The 24,938-nt window shown below is 52.2% G+C and overlaps 1 protein-coding gene across 3 annotated transcripts in view; it reads right to left on the reverse strand.

The window, feature by feature from the left end:
* LOC142362885 (hydrocephalus-inducing protein homolog) overlaps positions 1–24,938 on the reverse strand; it is a 61,032-nt gene that overhangs the window by 25,706 nt on the left and 10,388 nt on the right. For all 3 annotated transcript variants that reach the window (XM_075433941.1, XM_075433942.1, XM_075433943.1), the window contains exons 5-15: positions 23,514–23,648; positions 21,253–21,452; positions 17,692–17,816; positions 13,231–13,432; positions 12,618–12,801; positions 7,525–7,624; positions 5,901–6,019; positions 3,763–3,986; positions 2,949–3,016; positions 1,009–1,244; positions 83–183 (exon numbers count right to left, since the gene is read on the reverse strand). In XM_075433941.1, the coding sequence (XP_075290056.1) occupies positions 83–183; positions 1,009–1,244; positions 2,949–3,016; positions 3,763–3,986; positions 5,901–6,019; positions 7,525–7,624; positions 12,618–12,801; positions 13,231–13,432; positions 17,692–17,816; positions 21,253–21,452; positions 23,514–23,648 (1,694 nt within the window). The remainder of the gene's footprint in view (positions 1–82; positions 184–1,008; positions 1,245–2,948; positions 3,017–3,762; positions 3,987–5,900; positions 6,020–7,524; positions 7,625–12,617; positions 12,802–13,230; positions 13,433–17,691; positions 17,817–21,252; positions 21,453–23,513; positions 23,649–24,938) is intronic.

The following is a 24,938-nucleotide window of genomic DNA, read 5'->3' on the forward strand; positions in this document are numbered from 1 at the left end:
GCCAGCCAAGCGTGTTGCAAGGCAGCGCGCTGGTGCTGGATGCACGAGGAGAGAGGGCGAGCTGCATGGAAAGCGCTGATACCTGGCTGTGAGGAGCAGGGCCAACACCTCCTTGCCAACACCCTCCACGTCCACCACCAGCGCCAGCTCGTAACTCTTCACCGTGTTGGAACACAGGGTGACCTGGTGGGAAGAGAAGAGCAACAAACACCTCAGTGCTCCCAAAACCCATCGTCCACGCGTGCTGTCCTCCGGTTCTCCTTCCACAGCAAGGAAAGAGAGCATTTTGCTCCAGTTCTTCCGCTGGGCCGTGTAAAGAGCGCAGTCTCTGGGAGTAACAAAAGTCTTCTGACAATATCTGCTTCGTTAAATACGCCTGGCGGTTAGCGGGGCCTACGTAAGCTAAATGAAGGCTCAAACTAACGCTGTACTCACTACTCTATTAAAATCAAGAGGGTAATTTTTATTCTTGACTACAATAGCATAAACCCAGAGGGAATCCGTCGACTTCTACAGAGCAAGCTCAGCTTTACAATGGGAAGCTGAGGCAAAACGTGGCTGAGCAGCTGCTGCACAGTTCATGGCTGCCAGAGCTTCTTCAGCCCCACTGGAGATCCCCGCAGTGAACACAGCTCCTCCTGCTCAACAGGAGAGGAGAAATAAGGCCGGGAAGAAAAGCAAACTGCGTTATACAATGACATCTCTCTTTTTAACAGCCACCTTCTGTCCTTATCCTTCCTCTGCCCACTTCAAATCAAAGAAACCACTCTAAGCAGCTCTCAAAAACACACGAATGGCTTCTGGACAAGACCTTCAGCTCATGATTTTGGAAACAAAACAGCGCTCCTTCAGAAAAGCCCCAGAGTAACCCAGCCGACAAGAGCCTAACACCAGTGCACGTATCTTACTGGCGTTACGCCCAAAGCTAGCGATGCTAAAGCCCTCCCGTACCTCGGCCAAGCTTCAGCTCCACCTGCTGCAGTCCCTAGGGCCGGACTCTTCCCCTACCTCGATATCCAGGCTTCCCTGGGAACGGATGGTCCCTTTGCAGGGCGTGACGGTGAACTCGGTTGGCTTGACGTCACCTTGAAGTCCCTTTCTCCAGGACGGGCAAGTGTTGTCCGACACCTGATCGAAACTGGTAACGCTGGGCTCGCCCTGGCCGTCCCCGGGAATGCGCAGGTTGACAGTCATGGGCACCAGGGAGGTGTTCGTGAGGCGACAGGACAAGGTGCGAGGAAAGCCTAGGACAACGACACAAATGTGGATTTACGCACCGATCATCCCGTGATTCCCGGTGTGATATCCCGTTCTGATAAACTGTGCTTGGAGTTTAGCTCTTTTCAATCTGAATTACCGCTAATTGAGAAGCTAAGCAAGGAATTCATCAGCAATTCAGTTCCCTTTTCTGCTGATCACAGAGACTGCTTCCTTGGCAACGCCCACTCTCAGCCATGCTGAACACCACAAGTTTCTCTCTCTCTGCCTGAGGAGCCCTCTCCCCTGCCCCAAAACCAGCACCAATTCTTTCTGACTTACGAGTGCGCACCCCGACAGACCATTTGTTCTGAAAATTCAACCCATAAAATTCCCCATTCACCCCGTGAACACTCTCACTGTTTTCAATATATGAAAGCAGCGTATTGTCAGCAAGGAGCAGCTACAGTAGCAGCAAGGCTGGATGAAACTAGGAATTCCAGCACGATGCAGAGCACTGCAATGCAGTTCCTCTAGGAACAGGACACCAGCCCACAGCCTGTGCTGGAGCGGACATCTGGCTCGGCTGGCCAGCTCTGCGGGAAGGACACATCTCCCATGGGCTGCCTACTGACTGGTATCCGCACACAGACGGGGAGGAACACCAGCTGTGGGCACAGCAGAGAGCTCATCCGTGCCCATCGACAGCGAGCACTGCCCACCTCCAGCAACGGCCCCGGCAGGGAGGCAGCAGGGGCACAGAAACGCACAAACACCGACTTCCCAATCCCAGAGGAGACTGCAGTCTCCAGACACAGGCAGCAGTCAGCAGCACGGCTCCCAGCAGCAAAAACACAACAGCTGCCTTCAGCTGAGAGGGCCTGATTGATGAAATCGGATTCAGCGCGATGAATCTCCCATCACATCACCCTACTTCTGCCCAGCGCGTCCCGCGTTGTTTTATTTATTCACAAGGAAATGAAGCAGCGGCAGAGCGGTGACGGAGGGAGGGGAGGAAGCGGCTCAGGGAAGGCAAGGAGTTCTCTTGCAAAGTCCACCAACAGCAGGAGAACACAGAGGCATCCTGGGCGTAGAATGATGATGGCCCTTCAATCAATCCACTACTGATTTCACATTTAAACTTTAGATCATCCCTGTAAAAAGCCTTTGGTGAGACAGATGGAGAGCCAGATTCTGCATCTCCAGGGAGACGCTCTGGATGCTCACCACCGGCTCTGGCAGCAGGGCTGGGCTTTCGGCGGGGAAGGAGCAGGAGCCCACGTCTCCGAGGACATCAGTGCCCGATGCAGAGCTACTGCTCTGTCATATTGCCTGGTACATGATAGCGAGGTGCCCTCACAGCGCTAATTAACACCTCACGCTAAAGGTCAAGCGGTTAAATGGTGTCCTTGCCTATCAAGAGGAACATTTCCCCAGAGAAGCTACAGGCTAGTAGGTGGCTTAAACCCCTTTCTCCTGCAGTCCCACCCCCGGGCCCTGCTGGGACAAGGACGTCCAGTCATTCTGCTGCCAAGGACTGGGAGGCTGGGGCTGAAGAGAACGACGGACACCAGAAAACACCGACTTTCTATTCCTTTGGTCCTATTTGATCTCGTGATGGCCCAACAGTGGCTAAGCAGCCGGCAGCCCTGGTTTGAACACCTCAAAGGCTCTACGGAGGAACGCAATTGCTCCGTTTCGGGCGAGACACAGACCTCTCGCCTCGCGGTCCAACCCCGGGGCACACTCACCGAAGGAGACGTCGCCGAAGTGGAGGGCAGGCACATTAAAGTGGCAGGTGTGTCCGATGACGCAGCCCCTGTGAGGACAGAGACAGGCAGAGGAGGCATTGGCTCGGGTAAAGAGAAGCGCAAAGCGTTCAGCTTTTCCTCACCGCTCCAGTGGACAAAAGCTGGACTCAGAACCATGACGGGTTTCAAACCAACCCATCACCCTCGTGCTCAGCACGGTGTCCATGCAGACAGCCCAAGCAAAGTGGTCTGCGCCTGGTAGGTGCTGATGTGTCTGAGGGCACCATGGCGGGCACTGGGCCAAGGGTCTGCCCCCCACGTTGCTGCTGACCCGATGAAGGACCCTGAACAAGTGCTGGCTCCGTGCCTCAGTTTCCCCTTCTGTAACGTCATGATGTGGAGGTCTCCACACAAAAGCAGACCCATTGTACTCCCTTTCCCAGCTGCAGGTTCCCTGCTTTGGTATTTCTGAGCCGGAACTGCTGTTTCCCTGGAGTACATGAACATGTCTCTCAGAGGATCTTGATCCACGCGATCGTTATGCGTGCAGGATTTTGTTGCATTAACCCAGGGGAGCCTCAAACTGGTCATCCCCCCTTGCACACAATTCTTCAAACTTCTTCATTTGCTGCTGCAATCACAGGGTTCAAACTGGAGTCAAGGTTCAAAAGCCCTGGCTCTCAGTCTCCACTCTGATCGTAGCATCCTCACGCTAAGACCTCAGACAACACCTTTTTTCTCCACTCCACCACCAGACGAGGCTGGTGGGAGGTGATCACAGATGTGTCCACCCAGCTCCTATAACCCTCCTCACCTGATGGTCAAGGTCGCCGGCTCAGGGGATCCATCCACACTGAACCGGAATTCTTCCGTGAACGGCCCCAGGGTGGTGGAACTGAAGGAGATCCGGATGACGTGGAGCCCGTCTGGCACAATGCTGCCCTCCTGGGGGAGGAACGTGAAGCAGGAGCCCAGAGCTGTCGCTGGAGGGACCAAGCTGAAGCGAGCATCGATGGCTCCTTTGTTAAACAGGATCGCCTGCAGCAGCAAGAAAGCAAAATGGAAACGCGTCAGGAATCTCCCTCGCTTACAGAAGACTCATTTGTTTTCTAACTAAACTATGAACATCTACAAAAGGCAGAACATGCTGTGTGCTGCTGCTTGGCAGAAGCCAAAGAAAATACAACAGGGCAAGTTCTGCCTTTGGGTTTTGTCACGCAAAGCAGCGATAACTTCGCGTAAACAGAGTCACTCTGGGTTTATTCCACTGACACAGAGCAGTCCCCTTGGACTTGCAGTGCAGAGGACCTGCTCAGCATCACTGGGTGGATTCACACCCATCCCCAAGAGCAAAGCTGGGAGGCTGCAGCATTACCAGTGAATCCTCAACTACCGCTTCTGCTCCGCGGGAGCCCGATCCTGTCGAGGGCAGAACACCGTCAGCTTCCACTGCAGCCAACAAGTTCATTGCGCGCAGCAGAAGACACCTCAGGCCAGCACTACAACCAGCTTCAGAAGCACTCCCCAACCCTGCTATGGTATATACTGCAGGTTGATTCTATTTTTCTCTTCAATCTGATAGTTTCTTCGTCTTTGCTCAACCAGAAATGTCAGGAAAGGGTGAGTATGGTGCACAGGGGCTCTACCTATTCTAAAGAGTTTATCTTTCATAAATATTCACAGCCACCACCTAAGATTTTACCGTTATTACTCTAAAATGTAAACTTCGAACCAAGCTGTACTTTGCCGAACACTCGAGCGATCGACTGCCTTGAACAGGCGACGCAGTCCCGCAGCATCTGTGGACACTCAGCTCTTACGTCGGCCGAGCAATGCCCGCGCCTGCCCGTGAGCCCCAGCACGCTGTCAGCCGCCCGCAGACCTACTCCAGGCAAAGCTCTGAAGTTTCTCGTTGCTGCAGGGTGAAATCCTGCCATTTCCACGGAATTACCTATCTGCTTTGGATTGCTTTGCCTTCATTTTTGGCCCTGCAAAACCTGTCAGGAAACCTGAGACGGCAGCAGAGAGGCGTCCCTTCTTCTTTAATTTTGTAGCCGCTGCTGAGAATACTCACGTATTCAAACTGCACAACAGTAACTTGAAAACTCCTCTCCCCTCTCCTCTGTTCTGCACTTTGGTTACAAACTGCACTTCGGGATCCTACGCTGCGCTGAGGTTTACCTCCCGTCTAGCTGCTTAGGACAGCACTACCAGCACCATCTGCTTATCTGCATTTTCTGAAGTAATCAAAATCATCAATTGATACAGATGGAATCAATAAAGTATCAGCATTCAAAATGCAAAGAGAGCACAATATTTCAGTAAGAAAACACCTTCACGTGTCCTTCCCTGCCACAGCCGAGCTTTTGAAAGTGTCTGGCACGACGTATCGCCTCATTGTCTACCTCTTCCAGCTGCTCTACCTCATTTTTTTTGCAGAAAACTCGACACCATTGTGGAGAGGCAAATACGCAGAGAATTCCTTCGCTTCATTTCCAGAAATGCTTTGCTCTTATAGAGCCGGGGATGCACCAGCTCTCAAGTGTGGCGAGAGACTGGTCGGCAAGCGGAAGCGCTCCCAGCTTCTTTGCTAGGGACTGCTCCAGGCCGGGGGGCTGGATGGCCAACCCCTACCATGCTGGGATTCTGTGATTCTGTCAAGCAGGGTTTTTTGTTACTATTTTTTGTAATTATTTTTTATGTAACCTCCCAGCTGCTCTCAAAAGGAGGTTGCCAAAAGGCAGGGTGTTCAGGGCTTCAGGAGCCACATCCGCAGCTTTCAGACCCCAAAAGTATCCAGATTCTGTCACACACCCTCCCCCAGATTTCACTATTACCTCAAATATTCCCTTGCTCCCAGCTGCCCGCGTTGCCAGACGTCCCGCAGGTCCCCGGGCCTGCCTGCTGCCCCCGGAGCCATCGGGATCCGCCCCCCCAGCCCCTCCTGCTCACCTCGTAGCTGTGGGCCAATCCCACTAACACCATCCCGATGTCCAGCTGCTCAAAGCCGAAGCGGAGCCGAGGCCCGATGCCTTCTGCTTTGATGCGCAGGGGCAGCCTGGTCTCACGGCCTGGGGGGAGATTTCCATTGCAGTACGGTCATTCCCACTGTTATCCTGGATTTTCCAGGCCGCCTCAGTGCTAATCCCCAACTCCAGGCTGGCAGGGACCAGCTCAAGATGCTCCAGGAGAAGATACAGGACCCTTCTCTTCCCTCAGGAGATACATCCTTTGGCCAGCTTCTAATTTTTAACCACCCCTCCGGGCTGCTTTCTATTTTAGCAATCAGTTTGCACCCTGAAAAAGTGATGCCGAGTTTACAACGCCATCTCTGAATTTCTTCCCATGCGCTTCGATGAGCTTTGAAACCCGTTCAGTGAAGGCGCAAAGCTCACAAAACAGAACTGGAGATGAACATACGCCGTCCATACAGACAGGAAGACAGTTTGTTAACACAAGCCCTGGGTAATTACTGTAGGTGGCATTTGCAGAGTAAACCCTGTGCAATTACTGTATAAATACAAAGCTGGTTCACGCCATCTGCATCCGTCAGCTTGGAGCAGTAAGGAAAGCAAGAGAGCAGCTGGGCTGGTGATTGCAGCACCCTCCAGAATGGGAGCCCGGCTGCTGGAGGACCTCAAGCCTCACACCTTTTCCTCTTAGATGGAGCAAAACCATCCTGGTCCCTGGATGGAAGCCTGACAGCCATCTCCCGCTCTCGAAAAACACCTCCAGCAGCACCAGGCAGAGACGCAGAGCAAGGACAAGGTAACCCAAACCACGCAGCTTGCTGCAAGCATCCCCTGCCCCATGCCAGCACAGCAAAGCCATCGCCTCGGTAAGGGCAAAGATGGTGTAACTCGGGTGGGTCAAGGAGAGCTGCTCCCAGAAAGAGACCTGACAGCGCTTCCGTAGGACAGGACGAGCAGAAAGCCTGTCTAGCAGCCTGCTTGGCCTCCGGTTCCCAGGGTGGGTGTTCGCCCTGCTGAGTGCAGCAAGCCCTGTACAATGCTACCCAGAGGCACCACGGACTCGGAGCCACAAGGTGACAACTCCCACCGTGCAGGGAGAGCTGCGGGTGCTGGCCAAGATGGTCCTTGCACAGAGCCCAGCCACCCAAGCTCTGGCAGCGTCTGGGCAGCAAGAGGTGGTCCAGGGTCCGCGAGCACATCTGGAGCTGAGCTCCTGCTGCCTCAGGACTCTGATGATGCACCCACGTAATAAAGACTCATCTTGGAGGTCAATGGTCTACAGGGGCTCAGCGCTCGTTCACTAAAGCTCTTCTGCTGTGTAGCTCTTTAGCCTTTAAAGACACCTCACAGCAGAGCGAGCGCTGGCAAACCCACGGCTCGAAAAATGATCCTTTCACTGCTTTGATTGTTCTGGGATCAGCAATCCAGAGCCCCACACGCCGAGCCCTGGCCTGGAGACCCCCTGGACACCGCAGGGACAGTGGGCATGTGCCAGCACTGCCCTGCTGACCATCGACCCTCCTGAAGAATAACCCAAGAACCCAGCGGGCTGGGTCGCTTTGCGCCTCGCCTGCGCTGCGGGGAGCAGGAGAAAGGACCTGTACCTGAGATGTCGCAGTAGACCGTTTGTTCATAGACTCTGGCCTCTCGGGGTTTGAAGATCACATTAATTTCAACCGAAGAATTGGGCCAGACATCTCCCTCCTAAAACAGACAGAGACAGCAAACCATTTATCTTCAAACACAAAGATTTCTTCTTTTCAACACAGCCCTGTAGCCTTTCTTAGAGCATCAGTGAAAAGCAAGGAGCAAGCAACACTTAGCAACAACATTTAGAAGAGTTTGGAAGCAGCTGCAAAGAAGCTTTCCAAGTCCCTTACCTTCACCGGCACCTGGCAGAGGCATTTTGTTAAATGAGGGCTATAATGAAGCAACCCAACTGGCTCGCACTCCTGCGAACCAAGGGGCATTTCTTCAGAGGTACCAACCAGCCTAAGGGGAGGTAGCTCTCTCCTGCAGACCCTCCCTCACATCCCCCTATCGCTATGGCTACGGGAATGGTTTTACTCGGGATCAAAAGAGATTCAGGAAATCAAAGGGATTTTTCCATCCTTAGTTACGACGGTGCTGCCTCTCCTACCCTTCACCTATCAATGTACGTAGGGATATAACGTGCTCGGTGAGCTGGGTCACCCAGCGCCCGGCAGAATGAGCCCTCCACCCCAGGGATCAGTGCACAACAGGCTCCTTCCCGCCGACAGCTGCTCCTGCCCCGCGCCATCAGCAGCCAGCCAGCACGCAGGCTATTCCGCTGACGGATGATCCCCAAACGGCACGGAGAGTCGGATGCATCTGTTTCCCTGAACACAGGCTCAGACAAGGAAAGATGGGATTTGCTTACAGCTCCACACCCCTCTCAGCCAACAAGCTCTTTTCCTCGTCACGCTCTTGCTCAGGGATTTCAGTCTGGGCCACGCTACTGGTGTGTTTGCAACCGTCTGCTGCTTCTGCAGGGTCTTCTCTATCTCCACGAAACCCCTGTCCCCAGCAGTCCCTGCACATCTGAAAGGCACCAGGCAGCGGGATGCTGGCAGAGCCAGCAGCGATCCCCTGCCTCCCACCGGGAGCCAGGGCTTGCGCCCAGCAGGACATCTCACATCAGCTCCTGGGGACAAAACCGTGCCTGCCTTCATCTTTGCAGAATACATCTGGAAACCAGCTCGCACATGAAGGCAAGGCCCTGTCAGAGCGCTGGCTGCCCCAGCTGTGACTCACTGTCCAAGGCTCCCTCTCCTTCGGGACAAGCAGGCATAGAAGGCAAAAGAGCAATCTCTGGGCTTTGCAGGCTGCTCAGGCTGCCTGCTGGTCTCCACGTGGGATAGGAGACATTCCTCGTGACGCAGAAAGCCCCAGTTGTCCTGGCCTCCTCCCATTCCTGCATCAGCATTGCTGTCAGAAGGGGAACCGGAGCTGGGTCGGTACCAGCAGGGCATTTATCTGATTCTAGAACTCCATCCTGGCCCAAGGTAACCCAAACTGAGCATCAAAATGGTGAACTTCCACCGCACCAAGAAAAAAATACAGCTTCAGCAAGAACCTGCGAGAACTCCACAAGCGTACATCTCCCAGCAGCGAGGGAGAGGAAACGAGTCCCTGCAGGCGTCACTCAGAGCGGCTGAGTTCTGGGGGGATGACTGGCTCAACTCTGCCGAGACCACAGCGACTGCCGCAGTGCTGCTGGGATCTCTCTGTACACCGCACATTCACCAGGGCGGGAGGGAGCCTTGAGCTCTGGGCCGATGCCATTGCTGCTTTTATCACCTAAAGAGATGAGCGTGCAGCACACCAACCCCCTGGCCATGAGGACGCCTTGCCGTGCCCCGGGAAGCCGGTCAGTGATGCAAGAGCCTGACATGGGACAGATCTCCACACACCCGAGGTGCTGCTGGCTCCCAAGGCACAGGCAGATGAGGCTCCTCCAAGGCACCGGAGGAAACCAGCCTATGGACCAGCAATAAAAATCCTCCTTTCCTACGCATCAGCACAGCTCTCAAACAATCCTCACGCAGCATCCTTATCGGAGCCTTGCATTCCCATCCTCGCTCCCACAAAAACCCGCGCCGGCAGTTAATGGACTCGAGTCTCTTGAGCTCCTGATATGAAATTACACCCCATAAGGCCATTGCTACGCGCGTACGAGCCTTGGGACATCACAGGGGCCAGCGGTCTGCCTGGGCTAGCACATTCTCTACAGGGTGGGAGTTCAGTCAGAGCATGGAAAACTACCGTGGATGCTCACCAGGACAGAAATAAACTTCTGCAGTGCTGCGAACGTGATCTTGCAACGCTTCTGGCCTAATGTCAGCCTCAGACAGGTTGCATAAAACACAGATGGTGGATGCATAACGACACAGCACAAACTCCAGCGGCTGTACGCTGGCTTTGCTACAGCATCGAGCCAGCGTCAGACCAGAGGGGATGGCACCCCGACACACAGCTACAGAAGTGACCTCTATGCAAGAGCCCAACCCTAAACACATGCAGATCCTATTGCTCCTCCCTCAGCCCCTAGATTATGAGAATCTGCTTGATCTCCACCAGCCTGAATAAGGAAAAGCCGGTCTTGAAAAGCTGGGCACTACCAGCTGTTGGCCAAACCGCCTGCTTTGTTTTGCAGAGGTGATCCGCAGAAAGGAAATCACTGCTCAAAGCAAACAGAACAACAAATGTAGAGCTGGCAACAGAAGTACCCAGGCGACAGCTAAGTGCACCCTGCTAGTTCAGGGCGCTCAGGAGAAAGGCAGTGCCAAAGCTCACATCTGCCTCTTTCCATAAACACCTGAACCCCCAGCGAGCTGTGGGACCGACCACAGCTCCCACTGGAGATGGTGCCTTCTGCCAAAAACTGAAGTGCTCTGCGGTAACCTGTCATTTGGATGGGGACCAGCTCGGTTCCCCAGCTGAGGTGAAGGTCTGCAGCAACAAACAATGCTGTTCCCTCCTGGCCCAGCCTCGGGATCAACAAGGGCAGCAGTTTCATAACCTCAACACCTTGAGGACCACGTCCACCGGCTCAGAGTTAACACCCGACACTGAGGCGTCGCTACCAGGCAACGACAGGACAGGGATGACTTGTCAAGGTCAGTGCAACGGGAGCAAATCTCCATCCTCCCTTTCCTCTGCTTTCCATTTCCAAGGCATCAGCTCCCACGTGTCTGCAATGGGGACTTTCAGCTAAGCTGTGGTGGGGAGGATGCAGCAAAAAGCAAGGACTTTGTCCTTCGGTAGCCACCCAGGCTGCTATCACAGCTGCTTCTGCTGACGTATCGTGTGGATTTGCAAAACTGAATTAAACCACATTTGAGATGCGCTCGGAAAGTCAGAGCTGCAGAACAGCTTGTTTCCCACAGGCTTGGACGGCTGCTCAAAGGTTCATGGTCACGTCGTAATTCCAAAATCACTGCCTCCTCATTTTTGTTGTGATTTTCATCAACCAGCTAACCCTGCGCAGACGGAAGCGACCTGCTGCAGCTTCTACACACAGCATCACCTGGAAATACCAGCAGCCAACGGTCCGCTGCCATAGCAACGCTTCTGCACAAAGCCTGCAAAGCCGCCCTGCCCAGCAAGTGGTCCCAAGGCCAGCTTCCTAACCTCCAGCAGCAATGACCTCCTCTAGTCACTCCTTACAAGGGTTCTAAGCGGCGCTCCCAGACGTCACGGGTGACGGCGAGGGAGCAGCCACATCTGCCCAGGAGGTCGGTGAGGCAGCATGGTCCCAGCTCTGGGGGGGCCCTTCCAGCAGGAAGTCAGTGGCAGTGGATTTTTAGATTCTACATTTGATAGAGAGTAGTAAATCCTTACTATCCTTTGATGTAAAGCCACCCATATGTCAAGGGCAGAAGACAGACATGAGCAAAACTGAACATGACACTGATTACTCCATCAGTAATGGAACTGGTGATTGGTGGGTAATGCTGGACAGGACAGCAAGGGAGACACGCGTGCAGCAGCCCGCTTATATTCCGTCCCGGAGCAAACTCTGCAGCATGAACACAGCCATTTGGGAGAGGTTGCCACTCAAGCCTTGAGGCCAGGCGACACCTTATGTCCGTACATCATGATGAGAAGTGGCAGGACTCCGTACCGTGGGCAGCCAGACTTCTGGACCTCACCCCAATGCACTTCGGGAGCTCGAGAGTGGCTTAAGCTAGTTATGGAGACCTAGTCCAACCCTAATGCAGCAGCAGCCCTGGGCAACACTCCAAAACCAGCTCCGACGCTCTGCAAGATGCTCAGCTCCCACTCTCTACAATGTTCTCACTGCTCTGACACAATCTCTTGGTCACATCATGCTGCTGGTAGCTACGCTGGTGTGAAACTGCGGTTATGCTGACGCTGGTGGCGCTCAGCCTTACATGGGCAATAGAGGTAATCAAGAGAATACGATCCCGCTCCTTGAAAAAAATTAGGTTCACCTATTTTAACAAGAAAAAAAGAGGCTGGCTTTATTCTAGGGTTTGCTGCAAAGATGAGCAGGGATTTTGCACTGCTCAGACAGCAGGCATGCTTCATCTCAGACCATACAAGCACTCACAATCAGGGCTTTGGCTGATTGAAGGACGTGGGGTTTTGCTTGTGTAAAGAAAAAAAGCAAAACGTTTTCAGTACCTATGGGCAACAGAATTCAAAAAGCCCATTTAAACCTGCCAACGTGGTGTCCGGGCTCACGGATGACACTGGAAAGGAGATTCATAAGTCCAGGTTATCTGAAGGAATTGGTGTTTCCGTGATTAAACTTGGGCTGAACTTGGCCTCCTTTCCACAGAGGACCATTGCATTCGTCAGGTCAATATGTGAACTGACAGAGCTCTCCCACCCTTTGTTAATCCCCAAACAGGCTACGTAAGGTGTGCCCTCACACTTAATAATCGATACCTCTGAACACCGTCAGTACACTGCAGTGCCCTTAATTTCCAGCCCTTAATCCATAGCCCGTGCAGCAGAGCTCAGCTTCAGGCAGGCTCTCGCTGCCTGTCAGGAGCCCGCAGTTCAGAAATGCTTTTTGCAACAAGCTCTGCCAGCCTCACCAGAAACCTGTTTTCTCTCTTTATGCATCAAGCCAGCTGATGTGGGCATCTGCCAAGCCACCTCGTTCGAGCAGGAGGAGGAGGAGGGGTTGTCAGCTATGGCTTACCACTGGCTCAATGGTGAAGACATCGTCGGAGAAAAGCATGGAGTCTCCTTGCACCTTGGCTCTCTGGTTCTGGAAGGCGCGGGACAGAAGGCAAAAGCGTTCTTGGACAGTGGGGTCCACCGTGCGCTCCTTGAGAAAATAAGCCGTCTCGTCCTCTTCCTGCCTCTGCAGCCTGTGACACCGCCTGCAGCCACGGGGAGAGGCAAACCAAGTATAAACAGCCGAGCCATCATCACCCAGCTAAATCCAAATACAATTAGAGAAGTGAAGTCCCATGTAATGCGTCCTGACACTTTCCTCAGCCTCATGAGCCCTTCTGTAGCTGGGAGATCTCTGGACCTCAGTGGTTTGTGCTCCCACAAAACACCACTTTGCTATCCAGTCATGGCAATTAAGCCTTCCTTCCCAGAACATCAACCTCAGCTGGAGTCTGGGTGGAACTGGAATGGGAAACGCTGAGCTACATCACCCTGAAGCCTAGGGACAGACACCCGGACCTTGTGGCTGGTTCACTTGTCCTAAACCACTCCAAAGCACCCACAGCCCTCTGAGGCCACGCGTTAGTTTGACCCTTGGGCAGCGTATCTTACTGAAACGAATCTTTCAAACCAACCTCAGCTTCTGCAGATCCTCCTCTTCCTGAGTAACAAAAGCCTTCCACTGGAAGTGGGCGACGATTTCACTCCGGTTGTGGATGACGATGGATTTGTGGTTTGACAGCGTGAGGTAAGTCTTCTCAACTGTCAAGGACTTCCTCTCTAGCCTGATGTTGACATCTACTGCTGCTCCATACAGGCTTGTGTGAATATCTTCACCTGGAAGAGAGCCAAGGGGAGTCCTTTGCTCATCTCAGTTGCTAATGGCAGTACAAGGAACAGAGCCAGCTGTAACAAGTCACAGCTTTTAGCTGTTTTAGCAGTTCTGAGGACCAGCACATTCATCACATCCCGACAGCTGCACGCATACAGCATGAGGATGTCCTGGACACCACCTTCAGCACCTTCTTTCTGGGTGTGTTTGTAGTGATTGATCCCCAAGGTGACAGTCTTTACAGTGAGATATTTCAGACGTGCCCAGGGGGCCTTTGGGTTGCCATCCCACTCCGGTCACACGGAATTCCGCATCATTCGGGTCACCCTGGGGAGTCCCACCTCGGTCGGGGGTTGTCCAGGGGCTCCTGCAGGCACATCACCAGTGTTGGGTCCCTCCCAATCCCTTGCTGCTGACAACTAAAGATGCCTGGGGGCAAACTGGCAGAAAAGGGGGGTTCAGAGGAATCAGTGAAGTGACAGCCCATAGCAGGAAGGGACAGACAAGAGAACTTCACTGTGCTGCAGCAGCAGTGCCCTCGCTTGCTGTAGGTTTGGGAAGATACGTCGAAACAAGACCGGGGAGGCGTGTCCCACACCAACCTGCCCATTACAGTCCTGCAAGCCCGTTTCTTCAGCCTGGATCCTGCTGCCCATGCCCGAGTCAGCAAGTCTACACCGAGTATTCCCAAGCTATTCAATGACCAAAGCAAGGGCATCTTCGCTTTCCGCCTCAGACCGCGCTGAAGAGGAGAGAGCCCCTGGCCGAGCACTTCCACTGATGAATGATCAGAGTCACGCTGGAGTACCTGCCAGCATCTCGCCCTCCAGAGCAGACTCCCACCAAAGGCTTCCTCACTTCCAGAGCTTTCAAACCGCCATTCTTCCCAACCAAGTTTGCTGGATGGACTCCTTCAATCCTAAGCTAAACACAACCCAGCAGAATCACGTTCATTCTGGGGAGGGGAGAGAGCCCCCTCTTTTGGAGGGGGGTTGGGGAATGAAGCAAGACTCACCCTTCAAATAGTGCCTTTCTACAGTCATTCATTCATCTCCACACACAGAGAATTCAGCCTTCATGCCTGTATAACCTCGATTTCTCTGCTCTCAAGGGAGTCTGGAGAGGCAGGGATTTGTGGCCAGAGATGAGTTACATTGCGAGAAAACCATCAATGTTTCCAGTGACTGGGCAATCTGCTTTCCGTAACAGACAGCTCCGCATATACAAATAGCTGAAGTTCAGAAGAGTTACAGAGGCAGGTATGCTTCATCAGCATTGCCTTTCCCCTCCGCTGAATCCTCAGTGTACACCGGCAAGAAGAGGAACCAGGACCCAAGAAACGGGAGACGTGCACAGTGCTTCGAGCAAGTACAACTCGGGTTCATGGAAACGCGAGCTAACGCTCCACAACCAGCAAGACGACAAACTACTACGGAACAAACGCCACCAAAACGATCATCATCTCACTGTCTAAACCCACGGCCACGTGGGTCTTGAAAAACTTGGCATGGTTCTGATCTCAGAAAAAAAGCTGAAATATTTGAAATTAAACAGAGGAGGGCAGAAAGAGCAATTACAAGTACGGAGCAGCTTCTACGTGAAGACTGAACAGGATTCCTCAACCTAGAAATCACGAGGGAGAGGTTTGTGAAAGCATGAATGGCCTGGGAAAGGTAAAGGAAGAAAAATTTGTCACGATTTGTCATAAAACAGGAACCCGAAGGCTTGAAACCATGCTATTAGTCAGAAGTTACACACAAGTAGTTGTCTTTTTCCAGGGAATATTCCTTCCTTCGGAACATACTGCCCTAGGAGGCTGCAGAGGCTAACAGCTGGAAATCCAGAGAGCAAACGGACAAATTCTTGGAAGATAAAACCATCAGAAGCTATTAAACAAAGATGAGAATAAAGCCACCAGCACAGGAAAAGGCTAACTCCAGAGCCCATGGGGCACAAAAAGCATACGCCCTGCCTGTTTCTGCACGCTTTGCTAAGCAGCGCCTCTCGCTGCTCTCCCGGAGAGGAGCTGGGGACACAGCCACCCTTACGCTCCCGGCTGCAAGCACCAAGGACTCTTTCGCAGGCTGGAGGGTTTGCCAGAGCACCTTCTACCACCAAGAGAAGTGTTTGGCATCGTTCTGAAGGTATAAACCCCCGGTCCGGGGTAGAGCGCGCACAGATGCCAGCGAGCCAGGAGGAAGCCGCAGAGCTGTCTGCCAGGCAGATGAACCCACACGGAGAGTGGAGCTGCCAGGGCTGGCCAAGGGCGGCTGCAGGCTTCGTGCCTCGGATGCCAAATTAGATGTGACATTTCATTTCAGACTCTTGGTTGTTTAATACATAAGTTTAAAAAAAAAAAATCTCTGTACTGTAACAGTGATGTAGCACTAGGTATTTCACTTGACAGGGTAATGTCCATGGTGTGTAGTTGGGGATGCTTTCCTGCCATGAAAGCACATTTACTGAATCTAGATGCATCTGCCCTATCATTATGTACACAACACGATCCTATTACGGGCTGTCAATTCTCTCTTCCTTACATGCTTTGATACATTTCCTACCGACGGCAGGACACAGCGCTCTGCAACCCAAGAGAAGCAATGCCTGAACCTGAAATTAAAAGCTAGACTTCTTATGGAGCCGTAGAGCAGATGCTTTGGGTTTGGCACTCCTGAACGATGCTCTTCCACACAGCAGAAACACCACTGCTTTATTCCTGCATCCATCTGCATGACCATGTAACACCTGGGGAGGAACAACCCCATGCACCAGTACAGGCTGGGGCAGACCTGCTGGAGAGCAGCTCTGCGGAGAGGGACCTGGGTGTCCTAGTGGACGACAGGTTGACCATAAGCCAGCAGTGTGCCCTGGCTGCCAAGAAGGCCAATGGGATCCTGGGATGCATCAAGAGGAGTGTGGCCAGCAGGTCGAGGGAGGTTCTCCTCCCCCTCTACTCTGTCCTGGTCAGGCCCCATCTGGAGTACTCTGTCCAGTTCAAGAAAGATGAGGAGCTACTGGAGAGAGTCCAGCGGAAGGCTACGAGGATGAGGAGGGGCCTGGAGCATCTCTCCTACGAGGAAAGGCTGAGGGAGCTGGGCTTGTTCAGCCTGGAGAAGAGAAGGCTGAGAGGGGACCTTAGAAACGCCTCCAAATATCTGCAGGGTGGGTGTCAGGAGGACGGGGCCAGACTCTTTCCAGTGCTGCCCACCGACAGGACAAGGGGCAACGGCCACAAACTGAAGCAGAGGAAGTTCCAGCTGAACATGAGGAAGAACTTCTTCCCTCTGAGGGTGACTGAGCACTGGCCCAGGCTGCCCAGGGAGGCTGTGGAGTCTCCTTCTCTGGAGATATTCAAGATCCACCTGGACGTGGTCCTGTGCAGCCTGCTCTGGGTGACCCTGCTTCGGCAGGGGGTTGGACTGGGTGACCCACAGAGGGCCCTTCCAACCCCTACCATTCAGTGATTCTGTGACTACAGACACGGGCATGCTGGCAGATCCTAACTTTTCACTGCCTTGAAGTACCAAATCTAACATTGGGTCATCCTCCGTGGTGCCTGTTGTGCAGGAAAAAGAAAAAGAGGGAATTTCAAGAAGAGCTAAAGCATCTTTCCGAATTCTTCTAATGCTATATGATCAGCCTGGTGCAAGAGGGAATAGTTTTCAGGCAGTACAAATTGCTCTTAAACAGAAAGACAAATTTTGTGTAGCCGGAAAGTCTAGCTCAATGAATGGATGAGCAAACACTTGAACAAGATTTCAAAACAAATTTCGGGTTGTATGAAGAATGTTTTCCTAGTATTCACCAGCTAATACTTTCCTTCATTGATTGCTGCTCTAAATATCAGGAAGCTGGTAGCCAGACTGATTAGGCCTAATAGAAACAAAACAGCACCCTGCTGCGCTTCGTCTTCACTGAGACATATTCTGCCTTTATCCCGCTACTCCTTCTTGGCTGAATTTGGATTTTAAATCTCGTTAGGAACACACAACAGTCAAATTTGGACTATTCAGGTCGCACGGAAAGCAAATTTCATTTCCTTTGCCCAGTTTGCCAGAAGCCAGTGCCTTGCTCTTATCCCTGCTACGAACGCAGCTGAAGAGAGACAGGTCCTGCTGCTTTCTCACTGAAAACAGAAGCACGCCGTGAAAGCAGAGCTCCTCACTCAAAAGGGTGTTATTGTACCTCCGCATCGATCTGCCATAAGGAATTCTCTGTTTTGAAGGACACAGAGAGCGTGCACCACGCAATGCCCAGCACTTACCTGTGTCATAGTGAACGATCAGGGATCTGGAATGATCCCCAGTCTTCAGCGGGTGAAACTCCACCGTGACTTGCATGGCGTCACCAACCCCAAGCGTCCCGACGGAGCGATCGACAGCAAAAGGGCTGCAACACAGAGGAAGAGGCACATCAGGATTCCTGAGGGAGATGTGGGGATTATACCCCTTCCGCAGTCCACTTCACTGCAGCTCACTTGTGCACGCAAGGAGCAAACAAACCACAGCCAGCAGAAGGAAAACACAACACAGGACCAGAAGCACAGCTACTGACTCTCACTGCTGCGGAGACCATTGGCATGCACAGCTCGACACTGACTTTTTTCTGCCACCTATAAACCTCACCTCCAGAGACGCAAATGTCAAGGCAATACCTGTTGCAGGGAGATTACAGCCTAGAAATCAGACAGGGAGAATAAAAGTCTGTCTTGAAGACCAGAGAATTGTGACCATTTCATTTGCAGCGTTGTTGCGTAAGCAACTTCATAATGATGTATTTTGTCATTTACCTTTTGCTTACTGGCACCAGGGATCAGCTCCCCTTCTTTATAAAGCTGGGCAAAGGTCACATCCCTGAGGATACCACGGGCCAAACACTCCTGCCCTAATACAGAAACACAACTGACAAGCGAACAAAGCTGGCGATTCTGTGACTCAGGCTCTCGAACCACCACGTCCCCTTCTCTCCTGCAACCAGATCTTCAGTAATGGCAGTGTGCAAGGAGGCTGCAATATCCTTCCTCGAGTCCCATGGCACGCTGACCTTCTACACCCAAATTCTCTTTCTACTGGTCCCTTAATTCGCATGACAAAAATCACTGGCGTTTGGGAAAATCCGCTTCACTAAAAGCTACCTCTGACCCCAAGGCAGGCAGTAAAATCCACGGGCGACCAAATTGCCTCATCTGTCCACTACGACCTACTGCAGGAAAAACCCAAAGATCGTTTCATCTCACTATAGATTACTTTTAGTAGTGGTATAGCAGCCAAAGTCAAGCAGTACAACTATTCCAGTAAACCCAGTCTGTTAGGCCAAAGCATCCCAGACTCCATGCCCGTGCTGAAAGCTCCTGCGTACAGTCCCATCCCCCAGCTCTGCCTTTCCCGGTACCTGGGCTCTGTTTTCACATCCCCGGCTGCTCTTTCTGTGTCCTACTGTAGCTCTTCAGTCCCAGGCCTCCACGTAGTCTACGGGCACTACAGGGAGGGAGGCAAGGGGGCTCCAAGCACTCTGCCTTGTAGCAAAATCTGCGGAGCTTTCAGAGCTTCTTGCGGACATTCCCAAACAGATCTGATCTCCAACTGCTCCTCCCTAGCCCCGCAGCACGGCCTAGCACCATGTCTAATGTCAGAGAAAGGCAGTGTCCCACGGATATCCGCTTCCAGACACCATTTGCAACTCAAATGGACTGGAATGACATTTATCTCCCGGAATGTCACCGAGAAGAAACTCATTATCCCACCTTAACAATGAGAACAACAGGAAGGGACTTTCTATATTTATACTATTCTTATTTTTTATTACCAAGCTACACAGTTAAGAGCTGGGTATGGACACGCAGAGGGAAGACAGGTACAGTGCCAGGCTGCACAATGGGGAGGGCTCTGGGGTTTTTTTTCTTTTTGAAAGAAGCAGTCAAAATGTGGCCGTGTTTTCTGCAGCCCAATTCCATTTCACATTCCCCACATTTCTCATTGTTCCTGTACATCCTTGCATAGATGTACAGGCAGGTGGTAGCTAGACAGGCATTAGTGGAACTCAACCTTCAGCAAAGTTTCCAGTGAAGAATTCATTAGGACATTTCGCTGAACGCATAAAGCAAAAAAGAGAGAGCAGAAACACAGAAGCTTCAGACTATTTAAAAAGAAACCTGACTGAAAGTGGGGGTGACTTCATTAGAATAAAATGCTGCTTATAGTCAAAGATTCAAATAATCTATTTGAAATTCCAAACTGGCTTTCAAAAGTTCATCATGAAATGGAAGAGATGACAGATGCCCTCCGCTGACAAAGGGAATCATCTCAGCTTTTGATCTCCGTACACACGCAATACATTTATTCAGAGTTTGAAATAAAGCTGTTGTAATGCTTCCTATTTCTTTCTTGAAAATCAGGACAAATATTTGATTGATGAAGTTCAGAAACTTCAGATCTCTATCAAGCGAGATTCAGCGTAGCTGCTAAGCATGTTGCAAAAAGATGCTAGGCATTTCCTAGGTATTTATTTCAGCGGTGACAGCTAGATCTGGAAACCCCAGAGGAAATCTGTGCAGCCATTTACAAGTTCCTGCCTACGTATTTTCCAACGTGAAAAGCAGCAGCCTGCTTAAATAGCCTTGCCAGGCTTTGGTGGGAGCTCCTCTTGGACCCTCACGTTTCACAGGAGAAAAGTAAAAAGTCGTCTTCTGAGCCCTGTTTCCCCGGGGAAGAAATCGAGGCAACCCAGGCGCACCGAGTCGGACAGCAGGTCTCTGCTGCACTCCTGACCTCAGCTCCTACTCCAAGACCAAGCAACTCGCAACCAACCACTCGCCAACTGAACCGGTTTCCTGGCCGATGCGGTGTCAAAAAGGCGTTACCCTCTCCAGTTCAGCAAGCTGGAAAATGAGGGACCGTCTTCTGAGACCAAAAGGAGCAGCACAGGCTGTCCACAACATAAGTCACATCAGGCAATTGCTTCGGGGAGCACCAGAACCCCACGCGCTCGTGGCCCCCCAGAGAAGGGGGGTATTCAGCCAGCAGTGGTCCGTAACCGTTTCAGACAGCACTTACGATCGGGAGGTTGCAAGCTAACTACTAACACATTCTAGCACTCTCCGGGAAATTCGGAAGAGATGAAGCTCCAGAAGAAAAAAGGCCCCTGACCCATGCACCACGTATTTGCTGCACCTTTTGCCCGTGCCCTCACTAGCATTCCGGTTTGGGGCCACAGTACAGCCTTGAAGCCAGTGCCTGCTCATCTCCACTTCAGAGCTCATTCTGCTAAAGAATGGTTCTAGGGACCAGACCCAGCCTCCTGGAAAACAAAGTTCCTGGACCATGCAGCGTTACTGTCAGGGCCTCAATACCAATTGCTTTGATCCACAATCTCCGACTGCAGCTGTAATAGAGCCACAGCTGCTGATAAATCCTTAAACGTCTTTCTCACCAGGTCATTGCTGCCCATTTCCCAACACCGTATTCGCTTTACACGAACTGAGCTGCTGGAGCTGCCATCCGCCGGGCAGTACCCTACGCAGCCCAAGGGCAGTCGAGTTGCCTTCCGAGATTTTTGTGCTTTCAGTCTGACAGAATCAGTCTTGCTAGATGCTGTGCTGGAGACGCATCAATGCAGCATAAAGCTCTGCCGCAGCTTGCAGAGTTTTATCAAAGGCTGCATCACGCTTAGAACGCTGTAAGCAACTGCAAATCCCCCATGTCCTGCCCGCCTCCAGCTCTGGCGGCAACACAGCAGCTCAGATGCTCCGGCTCCGTTTTGGTACTGTTCACCAGCCACATGATCACACCGCAGCGTTCCGCACAAGCGAGATGTTGGGCTGCTTTACCTCTGAGTGCTGATGCAGAAGCGGGCCTCCCGATTACCGATGTTGCGGACCAGCAGAGTTTTCTGGGTGCTGGCCTTGACCGGGCAGACGGAGAAGTTCAGCTGGTCGGGGAAGTCCAGGATAGCTCGGGCACCTATAGCTCGGATCGGCACCAGAAACTTTTCCCTTTCTGTGATGCAGGTGAGCTGGTGGAAATAATCCTGCAGGGAAAGGAACAGGATCAGAACAGTGCTCTTAGCACCATCCCCACGGCAGAAGAAAAACGGCTCTCTTCTCTGACTGACAGCAGCATTCAGTAACATAACAGTGCTTTTTATGTTAATGACCTTGCATTCCACTAGCGTCAGCTGGACAGGGCTGTTAGCTTGCAAAGAAGAAACAACCCCGTTGATCCCTCTGCTTTTCGCAGCAGAACCAGGCAAAATTACGCCATACCTTGATTCTGAGGCACCAAAACAGAATAATTTCACAGAAGCGATTACAGCAGTAACAAGAATCTGCTTCCATCACCCCTGCATACTATTAAATCACAGACTCATAGGTTGGAAAAGCCCTCTAAGATCATCAAGCCCAACCATCCACCCAACACCTCCATGCCTACTAAAGGCACTGTTAAGACCCCAGCTGTGGCACAGGACTAACTCCCGTCCCAGCAAGGCAGCCACATCCTTGAAGCTTGGCAGGGGGTGCACAAGGACATGTTCAAAAGGGCTTTGCCACGTGCGTGATCAACAGGCAGTCTTTAGATTTCCATATCCATGCTGTTTAAGGATAGCACAAAGTGTTCAACTAAACCTACGCAGCAAATGGAAGACGAGAAAACAGCTGTGCCCAAAGAGACCTTGCACCTCCAGCCCAGTGCAGAAACGTCAGCTGGCTCAGAGCTACCCCCGAACCTTGCCTCTCCAGCAAAGCCATGCCAAGAACGGTGCCACCAGGCAGCAGGATGCTGATGGAAGCAGTCAGCCTGCCTGTCTCTGCTTCCCTGCAACGCTTCCTCCCTTCCACGCCACCTACCAAACCCTTCTGCATTGACAAGCCTCCAGATCACGCCACTGAGAATCAGACTTGCCACGGCACTGATGTTCAAACTTCTAAGCAAGAGCATCGCATGGCCGGCATGGAATAGGTGCCGGCTGACAGAGCAGCCACAGTAACACGCAGGAAAACACAGCCACCCCAGTCCAACCAGCCCCAGGCTCTGGGCCAAGGCGCCTGCCTGCAGACTCTACCTGTCCTTTCACCCTACACATGCTCTTCCAGGCCGGTGGCCCAAAGTCACCTGCAGCACACCAACCTCTTGCTGAGCTAAGGACATGGGAGCTCAGCGCGTCTGTGCCAGGCTGGCTCCCTGCAGCTCGCAGCTGGATCACAGGCAGGCAGGCGCCCTCAGGGACAGCACAGCTGCAAGGCTTGAAAACACAGCGGATGACAGCACCATCTTTGCTCCCAGCCAGGGGAAGGCAGGGAAGCGGCTGCCAGATGGGAAAGAGAAAAGCTCTCCGATCTACTCATTCCTCTACTATTTCCCATGATAATTAAACCCCCGCCACTGAGGAGAGAGATGCCTAAACATCTTCATACATCTCCCTGCCTTCTTCCTACTGTTCCACACGCATCTTCCCTCTCGAATGCTCAAGTTCCTCAGGGAAAGCAAGCACAGCCCGTCAGTCCCTGCTGCACCACGCAACGCCAAGGCGTGACCAGCTGCAGGCTGCCTGACCACAGCCTGGAACAGAGCTCACAGCAGGGCCAGCGTGCAAAGAAAAACGGCGACTTTAGACACGATGTTCAGCTGTCTCAATGCTGCGTCCAACATGATATACGTCAAGGTGACTCCAGCTTTCAAAGGTGGTGGTCCTCACTCTGATAAGGCTCGCTTCGGGTCCTCCAAATAACAGGGCTCTTGTGAACAGACCTTTCAGTTTATAATTAGCAGAGCAAACCCATAATTATGCAGCAACGGACAGATACCAGAAACCAACCCCTTGAGAGGCCACCCCACAGCAGACTGTCATCCTTGAAGCCATTAAACCTTCCTGCACCGAAGGATAAAAACAGTCTGAAACATGTAACGGCTTCTAGCCTGGGAGAGCATCGTCTCGACTGTGGGGAAAGTTTTCCCCAGTTCTAGACCCAGTGCAACCTCACTGAAACCAGGACTGTTGCGCACAACCCACACCAGCTGCCTTGTTCTGAATCCAGCCCTGCAGGTTCAACTTCCCCTGAAGGCACCAACCTCTTGGGACCTCTGGTCTCACCTTGTTCTCCTCCGGGGTGAAACGAATGCGGAAAGTTGAAGACATGCCAGGTGCTACCTTACGGCACACACCATTGTGGCTGATCAACTTGAAATAAGGTGAGCTCTCCAAGACGACTTTCACCAGCCGAGGAACCTGCGGGCAAGACATGAAACTATGATTTTCCCAGTCATACGGAAACATGAAAAGACAAGACCCAGCCATGCCCTGGTCACATCCTTCTTTAAACATCTTTCCAAAGCACTTCTAGCTCTTGAGGTACATGCACGTCATACACAAGGATAGACTTGAATCTCTTCTGCCCAGGCAAAAGAGCTCAAGACAAGAAGCATGCTGTGGAGGAATCGCCAAGCATGTAAGACACCAGCAGGACGCAGATACAATACCTGAATCAAGTCATCCCCATATTCCACAAGCCCAAAGAACCTGCCTGCACACCTCCAGGCAGTTGTACCTCTAGGAGAAGAATTTATTGCCTGCAGGCAAAACGGTATTTGTTATACCGGGGCAAGGAAGAAATTCCCTTCTGACATACTGGGTTGGAGTGGGGCAGTCAAGCTGTGGTGCTACAGAGTCATGCGGGCAGCCCGCTACGAGAAGGAGACCGCAGACTTTGTGGCCTTACTGGCAATAAAAGCAAACCTGAAGAGCAAAAGGAAGAACATAGGAAGACAAAGAGACAACCCCAGAAACAAGGAGACGGCCAAGAGAATTTAAAGGGGGCTGTAAAGAAGCAAGTGAGAAGCCCGACACTCCACAAGGAAAGGCTGATGCAGAAGATGAGAGCAGTCAACTTGCCAAAACGACGGAAAGCCAGATGACCCCCCAGGCTCTGCCTATCAATTATGGGCTTCACAGGCATTTTCTGCTTTGAGATACATGACCAGCGCTGACTCACAGCGTGGTTTCGTTATTAAAAACCAAGCTCGGCTCTCTGGAGGCTCTTGCTGCCCGGTGACTGCAGCCAGTGCCTGGTGACAGAAGAGCCATAGGAGAAGAGAAACTGAGGCAGATTTTAATCAGGAAAGAGGATACCTAGAGAAAAGAATGCTCAGAATCAGCGTGGACCACATGAATGGCATGGCGTCCACGCAGCATCTTTCCAATATTCCCAAGCCAAACGCCAGACCAGGAATGGCGCGGTACCCTCCCGGAGTCACCGAGGGACCACGCCTGCACCAAAGTTCTTCCATTTCCAGCCGTGTCCCTGTCAAAACCTGTTCTCTCGGGATTTACTTTGACTTCTCTTTCTGTTCCTCCATCCGCAATGAGCTTTTTCGTTTTGCCCACCTGTTTGATCCCCCAACAGGCAGATATGGAGAGGGGGTTAATTCACCTGCTCTCCTGCACACCTCCACCTTCCCACCCTGCCCTCCTCTCATGCATATGTCTTACTCTTCATTACAGAAGAGTATCTTTAATTAC

Source organism: Opisthocomus hoazin, chromosome 12 (genome assembly GCF_030867145.1).
Source record: "Opisthocomus hoazin isolate bOpiHoa1 chromosome 12, bOpiHoa1.hap1, whole genome shotgun sequence".
Taxonomy (NCBI): domain Eukaryota; kingdom Metazoa; phylum Chordata; class Aves; order Opisthocomiformes; family Opisthocomidae; genus Opisthocomus; species Opisthocomus hoazin.